Genomic DNA, 18,082 nt, shown 5'->3' on the forward strand with positions numbered 1-18,082 from the left:
AATAGCATCTTTCCATCTACTTTTTGTTGCTGTTCTCGCCATTGCATTTAGTTTGGATAATAATGGCATTGATTATGTTTGCAATTAAGACTGAAAGCATAACATCAATCTATAAGAAGAACATCTACCAATCAAACCGAGTTGTTCTTCTTGATTTTTTTTTTTTTTTTTTTTTTTTTTTTTGAGGGGGAGGAGGGAGGGGGTGGGAAAAGTAGGAAAATCACATCATCCCACATTTGGATGAGGATAAGAAAAAAAAAAATCATCTTCACTTGACCCTTCTGAAATGGCATTGAGACAACTGTCACACAAGAAAAGACGTACACCATACAGTGTGGAATGACATTGAAAATAAAGTATCCCACACACTACATAATGAAGTGTACTGCGGCAGGCCTTTTCCTGTATGGAAGATGATCCTACCCCATATGCAATATCAATAATCTTCCACATATCTATAGATGTTATGTCAAAATGTTCACAGATATGCCTCCTATTAACAGTGGCATGTCCTATCCACATATAGGTAGGTGTCCAACAAACGAACCTGCTCCACATTTTGCTCTAAAATATGAACATTTACTTCTCTTATAATTATACATTGACGTACCAACTCTGAGGTACCAGCATCGAATTGTGAATAAATCTATGTCAAGAAAGTCATACTCTAGAAGTTGATCCCAACCTTCATCTTCATGATCGCCAAATCTTATCAGCCAGTCTAATATCCTGTCAAACTGTACAAGTACCTGGTTCGATGGCCTCATGTCCAATAGTACCTTTTTGAGTTTTGCTTACACAGTAAATTTCAGATTACAACTATGATATTAGACCACAAAGTTCATTCTCCTTTGCTGGCTCTCTTTATTTTTCAAATCAAATTTATTGGCTTAAAAAAAAATTAAGATTGTTTAAAATACCTCTTGATGCTATTGATGTAGTTGTTCATCTACAAATATCAAGTATAAAACTGTCCTGACAAATGCTTGTGGGGCTGCTTTCAAAATGAGTATGAAAGAGCAGAGCTCTAAATGAACTAAAAGGTGTTCCCCAAACATACAAATTGTATATGCGACTACCCGACACGACTCATATGAAACATGTACTATACATGTTTTTTAGTATGAAATTACAACTTCCTACAGTTTGGCCAGAAAGAGATGAGTTCTCATTCATAAACACTCACAATCCTGCATCAAATAGTTGGCAAGCAAGTCTGTTCGATCGTTTCTGCTCAACCGAGGTATTATTTGTGAAAGGTTAAACAGCACTGTGAAGATTAAAAGGAAAAATTAAGAAATTATTACTGTATTGAAGCCTGTTTGATACATGAGGAAAATCCTATCTATCGTGTAATACACTCTACTCTCCCAAGCATTTTCACATAAAATGTAAAATAATTTGTGAAAATTAGGTCTAGAGTTTCAATTTTTCAATCAGGCATGGATAGTTTTCCATGACCCAAGCCTTAGCTACAAATGATTTCTCTCTCCAACTGCCACTCTCTCTCCTTAATGTAATACTGAGAATTCCTGTTCCAGAAACTCAATGAAACTTGCTGGAGTCTGGGAATGAGACTATAAGAGGGATCACATGGGCACAAGCTTGCCATCCAGTGGTAGACAAAGGCAGCTTGTAATCCAGTGAGAAAAAAAAAATGCCAATGTTTACATCAAACTCGGGATCTCCACAAGCTGTGCCAGGCTACGAATGAAACAAAGTTCTTGGAGCCAATTTTGCATAAAGTTCAGCTGCAGTGACCCTTAGCTTGACCTAGCGGCAGTAGAGGAGTCCGGAGGGGCAATGTCCGGTCCGTCCATCATGCTCTTGAGCCAGCTATGACCGTTGATGATCTTTGTCGTTGCTATCACATACTCTGACGGGGCTGCCGTGACAAACGAAGGGAAACCAAACGGTGAAGAGATTTTTTTTTTTTTCACTGAGATGCTTTGCACAGTGCCTTATTTTTCTACTTCTAGCACAAAAAAGAGAAAAAAAAATATATAAATATATGTATGTCTTGGTGCTATTATGAAAATCACATGCCCTGTTAAAATGCAACAAGCACTACACTTTACAATTGTAAGACAGAATACTTTCAGAGCTCAAATGGCTAAACCTATTGAATATGCATTTGTAAATATCATAAGGTAAAATTACCACTTAAATCTTTTATATTGTGTTAATATCAGATGTGTTTTACTTCCTATCAAGACATGTCAAAATAATGAGACATATTATCAGCATGGGGGGGGGGGGGGGGAGGAGAAAGAAAAGGGTGAGGGGATGAATGGGGTCTCCAACAGAGAGTATGCTTGTTCTAAGACAAACTTTTGGTTCATCAAGGCAAACAAATCGCAACACTTGCTTCAACCTGGTAATTTGGCATTCCCGGGAGAAATTGTGTACAGCACATAATGCACTCACAGCAATCAATTGCAACGGTGCACAGGCTTTGAATAGGTGGCATGAAAGAGAACGTGTGTGTGAGGGGGAAGAGTGATTTAAGTGGAGACCTTGTATATGAACAGCTCTCTTTTGAGGTCTTTAGGGACTTTTAGATTTTGTGGACATGACAGAGGTCAGGCCACCAAAAAGTGCGAGCCAACCGTTCCTGGCGACTCTTGTTGACACCAGAGTAAAACCATTTTAGATTTTAGTCGACGGTGAGTACGAGTCTGACAGATTTGGTGACGTCATAATCGTCATAAGCTGCGCACGCTGCCCGTCCTCAATCTGGGAGGAGGTGAAATCCCTTGAGGACACGTTCTCGATTCTTGCGACGGACGTGCCAGAAAATCTGGAGCATGCGCAGTATCATAAAATGATGTCATCACGTTGCAGTCCACGTCCTGGATATGAAATCTAAAAGTCCCTTTTATTACTCTCTTTGCAAGGAGTTGTGTTGGCTTACCGTCTTCTTGCTGTGAGAGGAAGCGAAGCGCTGCGATCTCGGCGTAAGTGACACCTCCCAGGAAGAAGACGAGGGTGACCTTGGGGGAATCCCCCTGGCTGTCCCCAATCATTGGTCCTGGTGACAGAGATGGGGGAGGGGTGATGAGGAAGGAAGGGGTGGGAGTCAAGGGAAGAGGGTTACATGGGTAAATACTATCGTCGCTGGGGTGACAAGACCTTGTATCTCAAATTTTGGTGAAAATGACTTTCTTTGATTGATGGCCAGATAATCAGTTCAGTGATGTCTTGTCCAAATCCTACATGTCTTACCCCAAAAATGAAACCACCACGGCATGTCAAATGAAAGTCTATCCCATTTTGATAAAGTGCTTTGGCTGCCATTTGTTTTGTTTTGTTTTGTTTTTTTGCTTTCCCGAATATTTGACATTTTGTAGATACGAGGTCTTGTCACCCCGGCGACAATATGCTATTTCACTCCACATGATGTATTCATTTATAAAATAATACAGTCATCTGCGTTAAGTCGATGGTGTATGTCAAATAATCAGCTAAGTCAATGAAATTAAAAAGTCCCAAATTACATGAAGAGACATACGTGTGTAATGCCTCTGTAGACACAGAAGGCCAATACTGCCAGAACTTGAGGTCAGTGGGTTTCCTCAGTCCCGTCAAGATAGGCTAACGTGGTCGTGGGGTTGATTGTACACCACAAGGTTTGTTTGCGCACTTTTAATGCACTGAATTCGGTTACCTGGGTAGCATGATCTTACGCTGAAGATTTCATCTTGGCATTATTACATGTGGTTTATTTTTCATAAGAATTCATGAATTTCCTATTCAATGCAATGGCACATGCATGTCGCTGAAAAAAAAAGAAGAAAATTGTCAGCTGCCACAAAATTGCAACTTATAAGGGCCATGGAACATTTTTTAGGGGGAAGGTTGTATCAACGGTCAGTGTACAATGCAACCCCCACTTTGACAGGAAGAACCTCTGGGTGGAACTCTCGGAAAGTCATGGGTTAATTCATCTCTTTTTTTTTTACATTATTTTTTTTTCTGATTCTTATTTCCATTTGTTTTTCTTTTTCTTTCTAAGAGCCAAAACTTTGGGGGAGAGGAGGGCTGCAGCTCCCCCATAACAGTGCCATTTGTTATTGGTAGAAAACCATAAAGATATCTGGCCTCCAGCTCCACAGTTGGAGTGTAAGAGATGAAGGGGGGGGGGGGCAAAATACTCACTCTTTTTCTTGAGTCCAGGAGGTAGGGCCTGGACCTCCTCGATTGTAGAACCTGGGATGAGGCGGAGGACCTCATCGATGCTACGCCAGCCGGATCCAGCGAGGAACTGGGCCAGACGGACGGAGAGAGGTGCGTAGCCACTGTACACGTATGAGATGTCTGTTGGATTCTATGGACCAAGAACGGAAAAAAAAAATCATACACCATCCATATTGCAAAACATGTGCTGGTTCGTCAATGACGAAACACTACATACACACAGCAATACCATTATACGCTACATACACACAGCAATACCATTAAACACTACATACATGTACATGTACACACAGCAATTCCCTTCTTCATGGAGGGATTTTTTTTTGTGGGGGGGGGGGGGGGGCATTGAGTAGATTTTCATACCACACCATATCTGAGGGTTGTGTGGCTGGTGTAAAAATCTGGTGTCATTTGCACAGAAAAAATGTGTTTGGTTAACCAGATACATCACAACATGTGACTTTAACCTGTTGAGGACGAGTCCCGAGTATACAGTGTCTATGGGAAATGCGTGTTGTGGCAATATCAAACCGTCCTCATTGGGTTGATATAGAATACACATTGAGAGAGGTTATCCAAGTTTTCTACTGAGTTATATATTAAACATCGTTCTCATGCTTGATGATAACTTTTCAGAGATATTCGTACCATTTTTCCTCTCCTTGAGAATCATATGCAGGTCCACAATACCAATACCACGGCAACATTTAAAATGACATGAAAAAACCAAAAAATTAATTCAACCCCCCACATACCTGTTCATTAACATCCTCTTTGACCAGCTTGAGCGTCTTCCTAATGGTGGGAAACGTCTTCTGCTCCTGAACCTTCATCAAGTGCGCCCTCTCCAGCTGCTGTATTGTCAGCAGGTGATCGTAGCCATAGGTCTGGGGTGAGACATTTGATATCAATGCAAACACAACTGTAATGACATTTCATTTTTTTATCATGCACAAAAGACAAAGGATTCAGTGGTTGACCAACTCTGTCCAGTTGTATATGAAACATTCACATCATTTCAATATCACGAAGTAACAAATTAAGTTAGTCAGCATGTTGTATGCAATACTAGTATTCTAAACGCTTATAGAAGTGCCAGAATAATAGTCAAAAACATTACACTAATTAATGTACATTTTTCCAGAGTTTTTCAGCTGGATGTTTCCTTAAGGCTGCTTACAGGATTATAAAGCATAGCACACCTTACAAATACAGCAACATTTACTATGAGTATTATACCACACCACAGAATCAATAGTTATAACTAATACTAACTGCAAACTAATTCAAATGCCTGCTCTTCAAACCGATAATTCACACAGATTCAAATACGGTCGCTTCATATTAGTTTCATCTGTACGCTTGTTTCTCTCACAGAAAGATAAGAAACATGCTGTCACGACGCACTAGGAAACACATTGGAGTATCTAAATCTAAATCGGTGTTTGAAATCCTACATAGTAACTGCATCAAGCAAGCAGCTCACCTGAAGTATTTCTCGCCGGTAGAAGTCATAAACTTTGGGCTTAAAACCGTTGTTTGTTACAGACTGCATGCAAAGAAGTCTCAAGACCTGTTACAGACCCAAAATAAAAAAGGAAGAAAAAAACAAGAAGAAAACAAGAGAATAACTCAATACTGTAAAACGAGGAATGTTCGTGTGCATTTTTATTTCGCAAGCGCCGACATTCGCGAAATTAAAATGCATGTGAAAGTTCTTGCCTACACAATATGCAATGGATGCCAGTTGCAATTCGCGAAAATTTCATGCTGTGAGAGGCCATCGGCTCAAATTCGCACATTTTTCATGCCATGAATATATCGTGTTTCACAGTAGTACAAAATCAGAGCAATCATTTTCTTCTTGACATGATTTAATTTTGACAAAATTGATAAAATATGCATTCAAAATGTTTTCATAATGACAACGCTGCTACTAAAGTAGAATGGCCATTCATACACTTAAGAAGAAATCATCATCACCATCATCATCATCATCACCATCATCATCATCATCATCATCACCATCATCATCATCATCATCATCATCACCATCACCATCACCATCACCATCACCATCACCATCACCATCATCATCATCATCATCACCATCACCATCATCATCATCATCATCACCATCATCATCATCATCATCACCATCACCATCATCATCATCATCATCACCATCATCATCATCACCATCATCACCATCACCATCATCATCATCATCATCATCACCATCATCATCGTCATCATCGTCATCACTGTCATCACCATCAATATCATCATCATGACACACACATTTCTAAAGTGCAGGAACTACATACACAGATTCTACGGTGTTGCACAAGCATCTGGGTCTTATTTTGTAAAAGATGTTATGAAAGTAATTCTTGCTCCATAGAATGACAACTCCTTCTAGTAACAGCCAATCAGGCAAGGGGATTCTTTTCATTATCATGACATTTGCCACTGCAGCAAGATTTGCTATCAGAGGGACTTTTTGTGGAATGGGGCCCAATGTACTTATTGAAAACTATAGATAGATATTAATAGAAAAAGAGTTAAAAAGATCCATATTCTATTTTTATTTCAAAGTGTTCCATGGTTGTTTAGTTTCTAATTTTGCAGAATATTGGAGTTATACATCATCAAGACGTCCTGGTTTATGCTGAAATTTCTTTTGCTCCATTGATTTCTTGAGTTGTCGATTTTTTACCACATAAACTGCACGACTGAAAAACAGGAACGACATGAAGGAAAAATTGTGTTGTTGACTCCAAATGCCATCAAGACAGTATACAAATAGTGAATGGTCACAAGAGCGATGGTACAAGATTTTGCAGGAGGTGAAAGATAGAGGCACTCTATTCAACGAGGTGAAGCCGAGTTGAATAGTGCGTTTCATTTTTCACCGAGCGCAAAATCTTGTTCCAACATCAACAGATGTGGTCCACACAGATTCTCGAATTTAGCACAGAAATGGCAATCATTTTCTGTGAAAGATAAATGAGTAGCCTCACAGTCACGGTCACCGTGTACATGTGTACGTGAAGCTGATTGGTTGAGGTTGTTTACAAAAATGATTGACATAAGTACACACTTGTAAGCATGCTTGTAATTGTTGAGTGTGCGCGGCAAATGTCTGATTATTGCGACATCAGAGCCGTGTGATGGAACAAAAACTTTGAGTCAATCGTGACTTTACCACGGGAGTCAATGGAAATGGGTGACGTCAGCCATGCGCTATCCATTTTTGCTCAAACAAACCTGCACGGCTGACAGCCACAGTGTGTGATGGAACTTTTAACTAAATGTCATGTGATGGGCAATCAACTACCAATCGGAGAGCTACATTCTTTTTAGGTGTTGTATTAATATTTCTAAATAATGGAAAGGACAAGACCTCACCTTAATTAGTGGTTCCTTCCTGGCGATGCAATCTTCTATGTATGCATTGACTTTGTCCGTATCAATGCCATTCATGAATTCTTGAAAGAAGGAAGCAAAGATTGAGAAGATGACGGGACACTGTGAGTCTACACCCTTGTAGTCCAAGACACCACTTTTGCAAGGTTCAGCGCTGTATCATTGTTTATTACAATTTTACTATGCATTGGTAGTGTTTCACGAGGTAGTATGATCTTTCAGGTAAGGTCTTGTTCTTCAAATAAAATAGTTTGTTTCATTTGCAGAATTTTCATCTGTTTCTTCATGGGTGGATTCGTAATATATCCATAAAGATGCAACACAATTTAGCATATCAAAATTTCCCTTTCACTCTTAATCCATTCCATACTGAATTCTGAGACTTCCACAGACTTAATACACAGGCCACCAGGTTCCCATAGATAACAAGGTTAAACTGCCAATACAAGCAAACATTCTTTGTTACAACATGGCTTTGATGCAAAATATCACTCTGAAAGATTTGTAATGAGTAATTTTAGAGTCAATTGACTTATTTGACAAGCACGTGCACACACAGAAGGGAAAATAAATCAGTTCCTTACATTACCTCTCTGACTGCATGAACAAAACTCACAACAAACAAAGCAGCTTAAACCCTTTGGCCCAAATTCACGAAGGTGGTACAAATGAAACCATGGTTTAAACCATGGACAAAAACTATGGAGCGCCAAGTGTCGCATGGAATATTTCGTTACAAAATCAGTCATTTCGTCGATGAAATGATTATTTTGTTATGAAATGACAACATTTTGTAACTAAATGAGCATTTTTTCCACGAAGTGATAATTTCGTTAACGAAACGGTCATTTTGTCGACGAAATGACCAATTTCGTAACAAAATATTCCATGCGACACTTGGCGCTCCATGGTATTTGTCCATGGTTTAAACCATGGTTTAATTTGTACCACCTTCGTGAATTCGGGCCATTGTGTGCTTTGAGTACTGCTTGGCACAGAAAACCTCATAGCATTGTACACACTGTCCAAAGTCCCTGGTACAGAAAGAATTTTAGATATCAGAAATGTAGAGCTGGGTCTCACTCACCTTGCTGGGCTTGCAGAGAATCCATGAAACTCTCCTTATCCGTCCTTTCCTTGATCAACTCTGCTATTGATGTATCTGTAGGAAACACAAAGAGTGGCATGAAATTCGCAGAGATTTAAAAAAATAGTGTCCACACATTACATAAGGCTCAATTACATAAATACCAGCAGGGTGTTAAACATAATGTCATGATAATTTGTGACCACTTGTCACAGTAATGTGCCAAGAAACACAGCATGGAGTACCCATCCAGCAGTGGACATCATGCAATGAAACTATTTCACTGAATTTATATCCACAGACCGTGGAAACAGCATCAGGAGTGTGCAAAAACATTGCAAACAAAACTAAAACAAACCCACAAAAATCAACCTTTACGAGAACCCTTCATGCTTCAGACAGCATCATAACCACATCACATTGCATGGCATGATAGTCAATGAATGCCTTCTTAACAAACGTCAAGAGTTAGATGGAGATTTCATTTGGAGGTCTAGCACTGGACTTACGTGTCGCAAGAGACATCTTTGCTGCTTGAATGTGATGGAGTTTGGACACAAACTGTCTGATCGCCGAAACAGACTTTGCATCTTTCCTTTCCTGTAAAGCAGAAACACAGCAATCAGCAGTAAAGAGGTGAAATGGCAAATAGAAATGGACTGAAAAAGAGCAAAGTCTGAAAAGGTTTCTTGTAGATAGCCTAGACTAGCAATACCATATTTGTCTGCCTAGATAGCACTGACATAGTGTAAACGCAGGATCCCCATAATGCAGACAGTATATGGTTTGTACATCAAGACAAAATCACCACACTGTCTTTAAACGTCCACACAGAGAAAATCTCTCAGACCTGTATACCTGTTGTGGCTGAATGTAGACTAGCTTTTGTGTTGGTCAGATTCATTAATTTGATGGGACTTCTGAATAGGGATTTTGTTAGGTATGTGATCAGACTAATAAAAACAGCAAATCTTATGTCTAAACATATTTTCTGTTCTGACACTTCCTGATTAATTTAGGAAGTTCTGTTTACAAAATTCTTTAGTACAAGACAGTTTACTTTACTACTCATTGTATCTTGCTATCTTATGTCACAGTCGATTCGAAATTGCCAACCAAGCATGTAAATAGTATCATTAGTTTCAGCAAAAATAATCACGGTCACAGAAATAAAGAATAAAGCGGACATTAAAACTAAAAGTAATAACAAACAAAACATAGCAAAACAAAACAAAAAGACAATACAAAGCATAGAGAAGGATTGTGGAGTTCAAAAGTCCCAAAGGAGATAATTCTAAGTCTGACCTCATACTGAGCCGAAAGGATCTTAGCTCGACGACTCAGTTCCGGTCCCACGGCATGAAAGTTCCTGTCCCTGATCACGGAGAAGAGCTCGTCGGCCGAGTTGAGTTGGATCTTCTTCAGCTCCGTGGGTAGGTCTGGGGCCGGCTTCTCCTGCTGCTTTGGGTCCTCGTCTTTCTTGGCAAACTTCTCCGGCGGCAGTTTGACTGTGGCTGAGGGTTGAATGTAACGCCAGCGAGATATCAACATAACTAGACCAAGCACAAAGGGCCAAACTTCATGCTCTAAAGATGTATTTCTCTGCTCTGTGAGTTGAATGTTCTGTGAGTTGCCGCCGATTTTCCAACTCAAATAGCTTGAAATCATTCAACATTCATTAGAAATATCTGCTTTTAGGCACAATTGCACTTCACAGGGAACAGATAACAAAAATTCCTCTTCTATTTCAGACACTTAAAATCCACTGACCTGTGTCGACAGGCCCCTCACATGAACTGTTGAGCACAAGTTCCAAATTCTACATGCTCATCAAGGTGCTTTTTGACACATTTCCTTTCATTGAATGCCAACCTCAAGCCACTGTGCCAGATTTTGTTCAGTGGTGGCATTTCTCAAATCCAAATTCAGAAATGAGTTTACTTTGTTTCACTGATGTTCCTAAAGATGCACAGACCTTTAACCCTAACTAGGCCGGGCTATTTAGGTAGTTGGGGGGGGGGGGCCTCCCAGGCCCCCCCTCCAGATCTCGGCCGTCGACCGCGCGATCGCGACGAAAATTGGCACACACATTGCCTATGATGTAATCTAAAATATCTTGAAGTTAATTTTTCAAAAAATTATCATTTATGCTAAATTATGCTAATTTATGCATAATGATGCATGAAATCAGACTATTTGGTATAAATCACAAAATAAAGCTCAAAACAGGCACATTTTTTTGTGTAAATATTCCTTTTAGTGTCCTTAGCAAATGTAATAAAAAAAAATTGTGATATCAGAAAAATTCTTAAGTATTTTATTGTTTTTTTAATTTCTTATGTATTTCTTTGTTTTTCGACTTTATGTTTTTCATTGTTTTTTCGATGAAATTTGTCCGTGACATCGCTCCGAACATGAAAATATGTTATTCATTGATTTTAATCAATAAAACACCAAAATAATCATGCTTTTATGAAATTTGCCTGTAAGCACAGTTTGCATTGAAATTGTACACGAATTCACGTTTTTGAGCAATTTTTGGTCTGACATGCATGTACATATTTATGCGTAACTTCGGAACCGCGCGCCCAGGCGTCGCAAATTTGGTGTCAAAAGATGCGCGAGACTCAAAAGAAAAAAGTCATGAAACGTCACGGCGATAGCTTTTTGCGATTGCAATACATCGCGCGGAACGTCGAGGGGGGGGCCTCGGAGGCCCCCCCCCCCCCCCCCCCCCCCCGGCCTAGTTAGGGTTAAAGATCTTGACACAGAGAGAGAAAAGGTAATTTTATTCATGATGTGCAGTCGTTAACTCTCTTTTATCTTGATCAAAATATATCATTGTATGGTTAAACTTGTTTCATTATGTTGCCTTGATGCTAGAAGGCAAGGCCTAGAATCCCCTTTTGGTACAGTTACTGCCACACAAAATATCTAAGCCTTTGTGTTCTTTGAGCGCTGATTGGCACAGAAAACCCCATAAGGTTGACACACTGTCTAAAGTCCCTGGCACAGAAAGGGTCAACACTTACTGTTGACGATGCCGTAAATCTCATCGATGAGGCCCTCGTAGGTGAGCTGCGTCGCCAGTGGGGTCAAGAGGTCAACGTTGCGGTCGAGGAGGAGGAGACAGTCAATCTGGGGGGTGATTGGACGCTCCGTACTCGCTGTCTCTCTCCGCATCCGGAGAAGCATTTCAGTCACTTGCTGCGAATCGAACAGAAAAACCTCCCATCAGATAATAAGTCTTGACCTGGGTTGAACTACATCTACCAATAGTACATATTTCGTTGCTACAACCACCTTCAACCCTTTCTGCTCTTCCTCTGTCATTTTCGTTGACATCTCTCTTCCTTTCTCTAGTGTCAATCATCTTTTGCAAACTTACCATTTTGAAAGTAGCAATAACATGAGGAATATGACATTTTATGCTTCAAAGTTACTTTCAAGACAGTATATGCAAACATGATTTTGTTTTTTTACTGGAAATATCAATGGCAATAATACAAAAAAAGTAAAGCAACCATTGCCTAACTGGTAACTCAAAAACATAGTAGGTAATGACTCTCTTCCTCTGACTGGGTCTGCCAACCTATATGAGACTACCATCAAAATTTGACTAACCCTGGCGGCTTCTCCTTTGCCATAGACGTGCGGAATGATGCCATAGAGGGCTTGGACCTTCATCAGGGACTTGGCGACGTGAAACAGGGCAGTTGGGTCACCTTGCAGATAGCACTCCTGCAAAATGTCACAATACGCCATTTGTGTCAAACCGAGTGTTTCTGAAGTGTACACACACACACACACACACACACACACACTACAATAAATTGTAGCTTCTGACCATAATACGAGCATTGAGAATAAAGGGTTTCTGGGACGCACACTGCTATGGCTATCTATACCTTGGTCAGTAGAGCGCTAGCACTGGTCTAGCAATCCAGAGGTCTCGGGTTCGAATCTTGTCGGAATTCCATACTCTTCGATTAATTTTCACTAATAAACTGTTTCAGAGGTGCATGTCAATCATGTAGCAGTAATTTTTATTGTTTGTTTTGGGCTACAATTTGTATATTTGTAAGATGTTCCCGTCCTCAGTAACGCAAATCAATTCAAGTCAAACCAATTATCCCGTAGAGAAGGAACTTGTCAATACTATTATCAGTTCTGCTCTACAACCTGCATTGGTTAAAAATGAATAAATAAAATATGAGTCCCCTGCATAGTAACACACATTGATTGAAAACAAATGCATTATCATTTTTCATGATTTGACATCTGTTGGATATACTCAGTAGAGAAATGGTGGAAGTTAGTGGAGACATCAAATACATACAAACACACATATTTACACAAACATACACATAGACATCACACACAAAAGCACACTCACAGTTAAACCTTCACACATATACACACAAAACAAGAGCTAGATACATGCACTCAATTTCAGCTAAACTCAAATATCACGAGCTAATGTTAGCAGTGTTTGGACGACAGCGATAATTTTCCTCTATATATGAAACCACATCACAGGATTCATCATACTGCAAGGTTTCCCAGAACTCACTTTGAATGCCGAGTCGGATTCCATTGAGAGGACATCACTATCCATGGGTAAGAGGTCAAGTCCGTATTCTCCTACAGTGGTCAGGTCACCATATACACCAAGCTCCTGGGGGGGGGGGGGGTTATGATAACAAAGAAGGTATAGTTAGGGGGATCTTTTTCCTTTCAAACCACTAGGGAAACAACATGAAAAACTAGTGTACATGTTTCTGACTTTGATGCCATCATTTATTTGTTTATTCTGTGACGTAAAAAGTGGTGTAAAATTATGCCTTCTCTGCAGCTGACATATCAGGTACCTATTCTGCAACAACTTAGGTTGAATAATGATATTTGAATGTTCATGGAAATGTCACAAAATTGACTTCTAAGTTATGGTTTGATTTCTTTTTCTATGCTTTGTTCTTCTTTGCATAATGTTAAATCAGGGGGATGAAGTACCATAACCTGTTTCATTTAGTGATCACTACATACAAGTGCAGAAATAATTTTTCCCCTTTATATGCACTTCCTCTTGGGGGAAAAACTTCTGTTTTCTTCTCACTGTTTTAATGCAGCAATGACATCTTTGTGTCCATCACCTACATAATTATACAAAGTCTAGAAGAGAATCTCAATAACCAATGTAGAACAAGTGGCATCAAATCTAGGCTGACAAAATACATTGTTTGATGGAGTTGTTACTGAAATCAACACTCGATGGGTCATTAAGAAAAACTTGAGCATTACAAAAGAAATCACAAAATGTATTAGAATCATATACAGATCACCTGCTCCTTCTTTGATCCCTTTAAGAAATGATTGCTATCTTTTCAAATTTCTTTATTCCTCCACAAAATTATCGTCCCATGACTCACTGTGAGCTTCCGCTCGCAGAGCAGACTTTTTCTGGGAACAAAAAAGATGTGGAACTCCTTCCGAAAGCGCCCCTGCATCTCCTGAGCCTTGTGGATGTTGTCCGCCACGATGGTCATCAGATCCAGCTTGGGACGCACGATGAAAATGACATTCTGGATGGCCCCGCCCACTCCACTGGAGGTGGTCGTGAGAGGGAGACGCCCCATGCGTAGCGGGAACATCTTGTCAACCTCATGTTCCTGGCAACAAGGTTCAAAGGTCACATTTAAATTTTGCATTTTACTGTCTACTTTTTTAGACTATTCCCTATTGGCAGTTTGCATTATCATAACTGGTCTTTCCTCCTATGGCATTTCCAACAATGAATGAACTTTTAATATGTATCTACAACATCAAACATGAATTCAAGATCTAAGAATATTTATATTCATTAAATATAAATGGCATTCTTCTAGTGACCACAAAGTGTCATTTGTAGATTGCTTAAGTTCATGATGGTAACTTTCATAAATTTATGATCTTGATCACTGAAATTCAATGGATATACTCTTCTAGCTGATGAAGAGGATAACCCTATTATTATGAATGTAAAGAAGTGTAAATGAATTTCATGAAATGCTTCATGAGCAGCTGTTTGAAGTTCAAAGCTTTGACCTTTGAACTCATTCCGCTGACCTCATTTCAACCATGTGACCCAAATTTTTATTTAAGTCATCTCTGTATTGTGATGCCAACATGTGATATATCCCACTGGTTTCTTTTCTTTCTTTTTTCTTGACATGTTTGTTAAAATTGTAGATCAGCAGTTGCAATCTTAAAAATACCAGAGGGCAACATTCGATAAGCTGTTACAGCTCAGATTCTCCCCTTGGCATTAATATTCTTTCTTTTATGTGACATATTTTTATGGAAGTACCTCCTGTAGTTATCAAGTAATTGCGGTGATAAGAAATAAGTGCAGGTGCCACAGCACTCATATATACAACCTCAATGCATTTAACGCTAGAAGCACTACTATGGTCAATGGTGGGGAAATCCAAGAAGAAATGAAATGCAAACTCCTTCTAAGGATTCTTTCTACAACAATCCTGGAATTCTAGTAAAATAGTTGATACAGGTATATCAAATCAACAGATTATAAAATGACTCATCCACAAAATAGACAAATCATCTTAGTTATTTAACGAAGTACTTGGAAGGAATTATCTCTAAAAGCAAAATACTTTCTGAATAGAAGAAAAAAATGATTTTAACAAAATGCACCGAAGAAAAAAAAATAAATAAATTGGCATACCTTTAACAAGGAGTATTCTGCAATAAGGCCAATTGGACCAGTCAGAAAGTCATCCCAGACAACTGCCTGCATAGGAAAAATATTCATAGCAGAAAAGCAAAATAGATTTATAAAGATATTTTGCCATTCTGGGTGGTCGAATTGTCATTTTGGATCTATATAGAGCATGGGGCAGTTCTAGTTCTGGCCCAATAATGCTGTCAGTGGACAAGACCATATCTGAGTTCATATGTAGCAGAGGCTTGAATTCAACCTTGAATGACATGCCTTTAACTTAAATAAAAATAACAACATGGTGCCTCTGGACAAGCCACTTCATCCTCATTGCCAAGTCCTGCAAAGGCCAGAAGGGAACTTAAGTCAGTCCGATGGTTGCTCATTTAAGCCTTTACGTGCTCCTTCAATAGCTGTGTAAAACAAAAAAACAAAAACAAAAACAAAAAAATCCACACACTTTAAAAACTCATCCACTGACATTATCACTCACAATGAGACATTCAAAAAAAAAAAATCTAAAAACAAGATATTCAGGGGAGGGGGGAACATTATCACCCACTTCAGAATGTTCAATTAGAAGAAGCAGGAATTACTTCCTTTAAGTAGTTAATTAGCCAATCGGTTATTGTAAATTTGAAAACACATGGAATCGTTAACAGTTTACATCTTGGCCATGGGTTGCTGTATTATAATTCTTAACTTGCTCTGATCTAAAAATCTTACACTTAGTTATACAGTTGAGTTAGAGGTCTACATCACTCTCTAGCTCTAGATTTCTAGATCTCCAGATGAGTAGAGTCTGTATCCGCATATGAATCTTGTCTTGTCTTGTCTTGTCTTGTCTTGTCTTGTCTTGTCTTGTCTTGTCTGGTCCAGTGTAATCAGTCAATCAATCGGGGATGGGGGGGGGGGGGGGGGTCTAGCTAGTTCAAAGAGACCTCCTGATGTTTTTCAGACTTTTACATTTGGATATTCTATTAATTTGTTATACTGCAGTTACAGACTTTATAGTGATTGGGATGAGGAATATGAATGTTAAAATTTATGACAAATTGCAATTAAACAAGGACATGCAGCCTCACCATAAGAATGCATGAGATGGGGCTCAAGGAAACAGAACAAAAGAAGAAGGGGCAAGACTTCCATATGTACCCCCCGCTATGTGTCATGTACATGTATACGTAACATAAATAAGTTTAGGTGGCTTTGGGATTAGGATTAGAGTTTACTCAGTTTAGGACTAGGGTTAGGGTTAGGGTTAGAGTTAGGGTAATGTTGATCTCGGTGTCCTAGGGAAATGCGGACTTCAGAGGAAGCTCATACAACAATGTACAATGTAGGTGTATAATAGTGGGGGGGTACATATGGAAGTCATGCATAGATTCCACACAGGTGAACTTGTTAAGCACAGGGTACTGTAATGGAATTACGCTTCTACATTTTTAAACATGTGAGGATCATTAACACTGTTCACAGTAATTTGTATAAGATTTGTCAGAGTTTTGATTTCTCTGCTCATGAACCACAATAAATTCCACAAATCTATACATGGAACTGTCAATTTATGCACTATACTACTTGAAATCATGAAAATCGTGTGGAATGCCCCTTTATGAATGGGCAATGGCAACGCTGCTTTATATTATTTACATTCTTTGTTTGGTTTGTAAATTGAAAATATTGTTCAGAGGCAGAGCAATAATTTCTCATTCCATCAACATCTAAAATGACCACTAAGTTACTTATTTAACTCAAGTATTTGGTTATAATCAATTAAATAAGTTACTACTGTGGGAAAATTCAATAACGACATACAACACTAACTGTAATACAACAACTACTATTGTCACTGTATTCCTTGGCCGGCCAATCAGGATATTTATTCATGCCATGGTTATGAAGAGCCAACACACATCAACATAAACTAGTGGGACTGTATGGACGAAATGGGTCATTATTACTATCTGGAAAACCGGATTCCCAGTCGGGCTTACAATACCTTGCTCCCGCTACATTTGTCAAGACAATCCAGAAGTTCCCTTCTTGCTACTTCCCTCCAAAACGCTAAATTTACGCGTCCACTAACAAGATGAGTTGCCATCTCGCTGCTTGCTTGGTGGGTGGGTAGGTGGTCCCTCGCTCTCGCGATCTCGACTCTTGCATGCTGGATCCCTGCCGCCCGCCGCGCCCGGGTGCCCGCTGATCGCGCCCCGCCTGCAGCTACGAGGCTGCCTGGTACATGTATTTTTCATTCACAGTTTTTTTGCCTGGACAATGTGCTGCTGTGACATATAGATGGCGCTCTCCACTCTCGATCTCTCGATGTTGCATACTTGATACAATTGATTACAATCTATGATTTGATGTATTGTTCCTGCATGGTATTATAAAACATCATTGATATCCACATTACAGTAATTTGCACGAAAAGAAGTTATACATGAATTTACATAAAGAACGCTGTTGTTGAATTCTAAAATATGAACATATCGTAGAGGAGAATTCCCCTTTATCATATCACCAAAGAATACTGGGAATTGGTACACTTTTCAGACAAAAGAGACTGTCAGTTTCCATATGAATGACACTAAAAAGTGGCACAGTTCACACATACAACGTGAAAAAGAGAGACCAAATTCTACAAAAGA

General features: G+C 39.2%; 1 protein-coding gene across 1 annotated transcript; it reads right to left on the bottom strand.

Moving 5' to 3' along the window:
* Window positions 1-1,709: 1,709 nt before the first annotated feature.
* LOC139713554 (vacuolar protein sorting-associated protein 33A-like) lies at window positions 1,710-17,577 on the bottom strand. Its single transcript, XM_071625277.1, has 15 exons — window positions 17,434-17,577; window positions 15,438-15,503; window positions 14,143-14,382; window positions 13,287-13,391; window positions 12,338-12,454; window positions 11,746-11,920; window positions 10,019-10,227; window positions 9,223-9,313; window positions 8,714-8,788; window positions 7,609-7,688; window positions 5,684-5,770; window positions 4,953-5,084; window positions 4,159-4,327; window positions 2,915-3,031; window positions 1,710-1,885 (listed from the first exon to the last, which is right to left on the bottom strand). The coding sequence occupies exons 1-15, from the start codon at window positions 17,533-17,535 to the stop codon at window positions 1,764-1,766; spliced, it is 1,887 nt and encodes a 628-aa protein (XP_071481378.1). The 5' UTR covers window positions 17,536-17,577; the 3' UTR covers window positions 1,710-1,763.
* Between the last annotated feature and the right edge of the window lie 505 nt (window positions 17,578-18,082).

The sequence above is a fragment of the Diadema antillarum genome, unplaced genomic scaffold (assembly GCF_040938485.1).
Source record: "Diadema antillarum isolate AM-2024a unplaced genomic scaffold, OU_Dant_1.0 seq00002002_RagTag, whole genome shotgun sequence".
Taxonomy (NCBI): Eukaryota; Metazoa; Echinodermata; class Echinoidea; order Diadematoida; family Diadematidae; genus Diadema; species Diadema antillarum.

Excerpts from the sequence above, each read along its gene's own strand:
- LOC139713554 (XM_071625277.1), bottom strand. The coding sequence starts at position 17,535 with ATGGCAACTCATCTTGTTAGTGGACGCGTAAATTTAGCGTTTTGGAGG. Across the intron at positions 12,455-13,286 it reads AATCCGACTCGGCATTCAAA|GAGTGCTATCTGCAAGGTGA; the intron begins GTGAGTTCTGGG and ends GACATTTTGCAG. Across the intron at positions 8,789-9,222 it reads AAAGATGTCTCTTGCGACAC|ATACATCAATAGCAGAGTTG; the intron begins GTAAGTCCAGTG and ends TGTTTCCTACAG.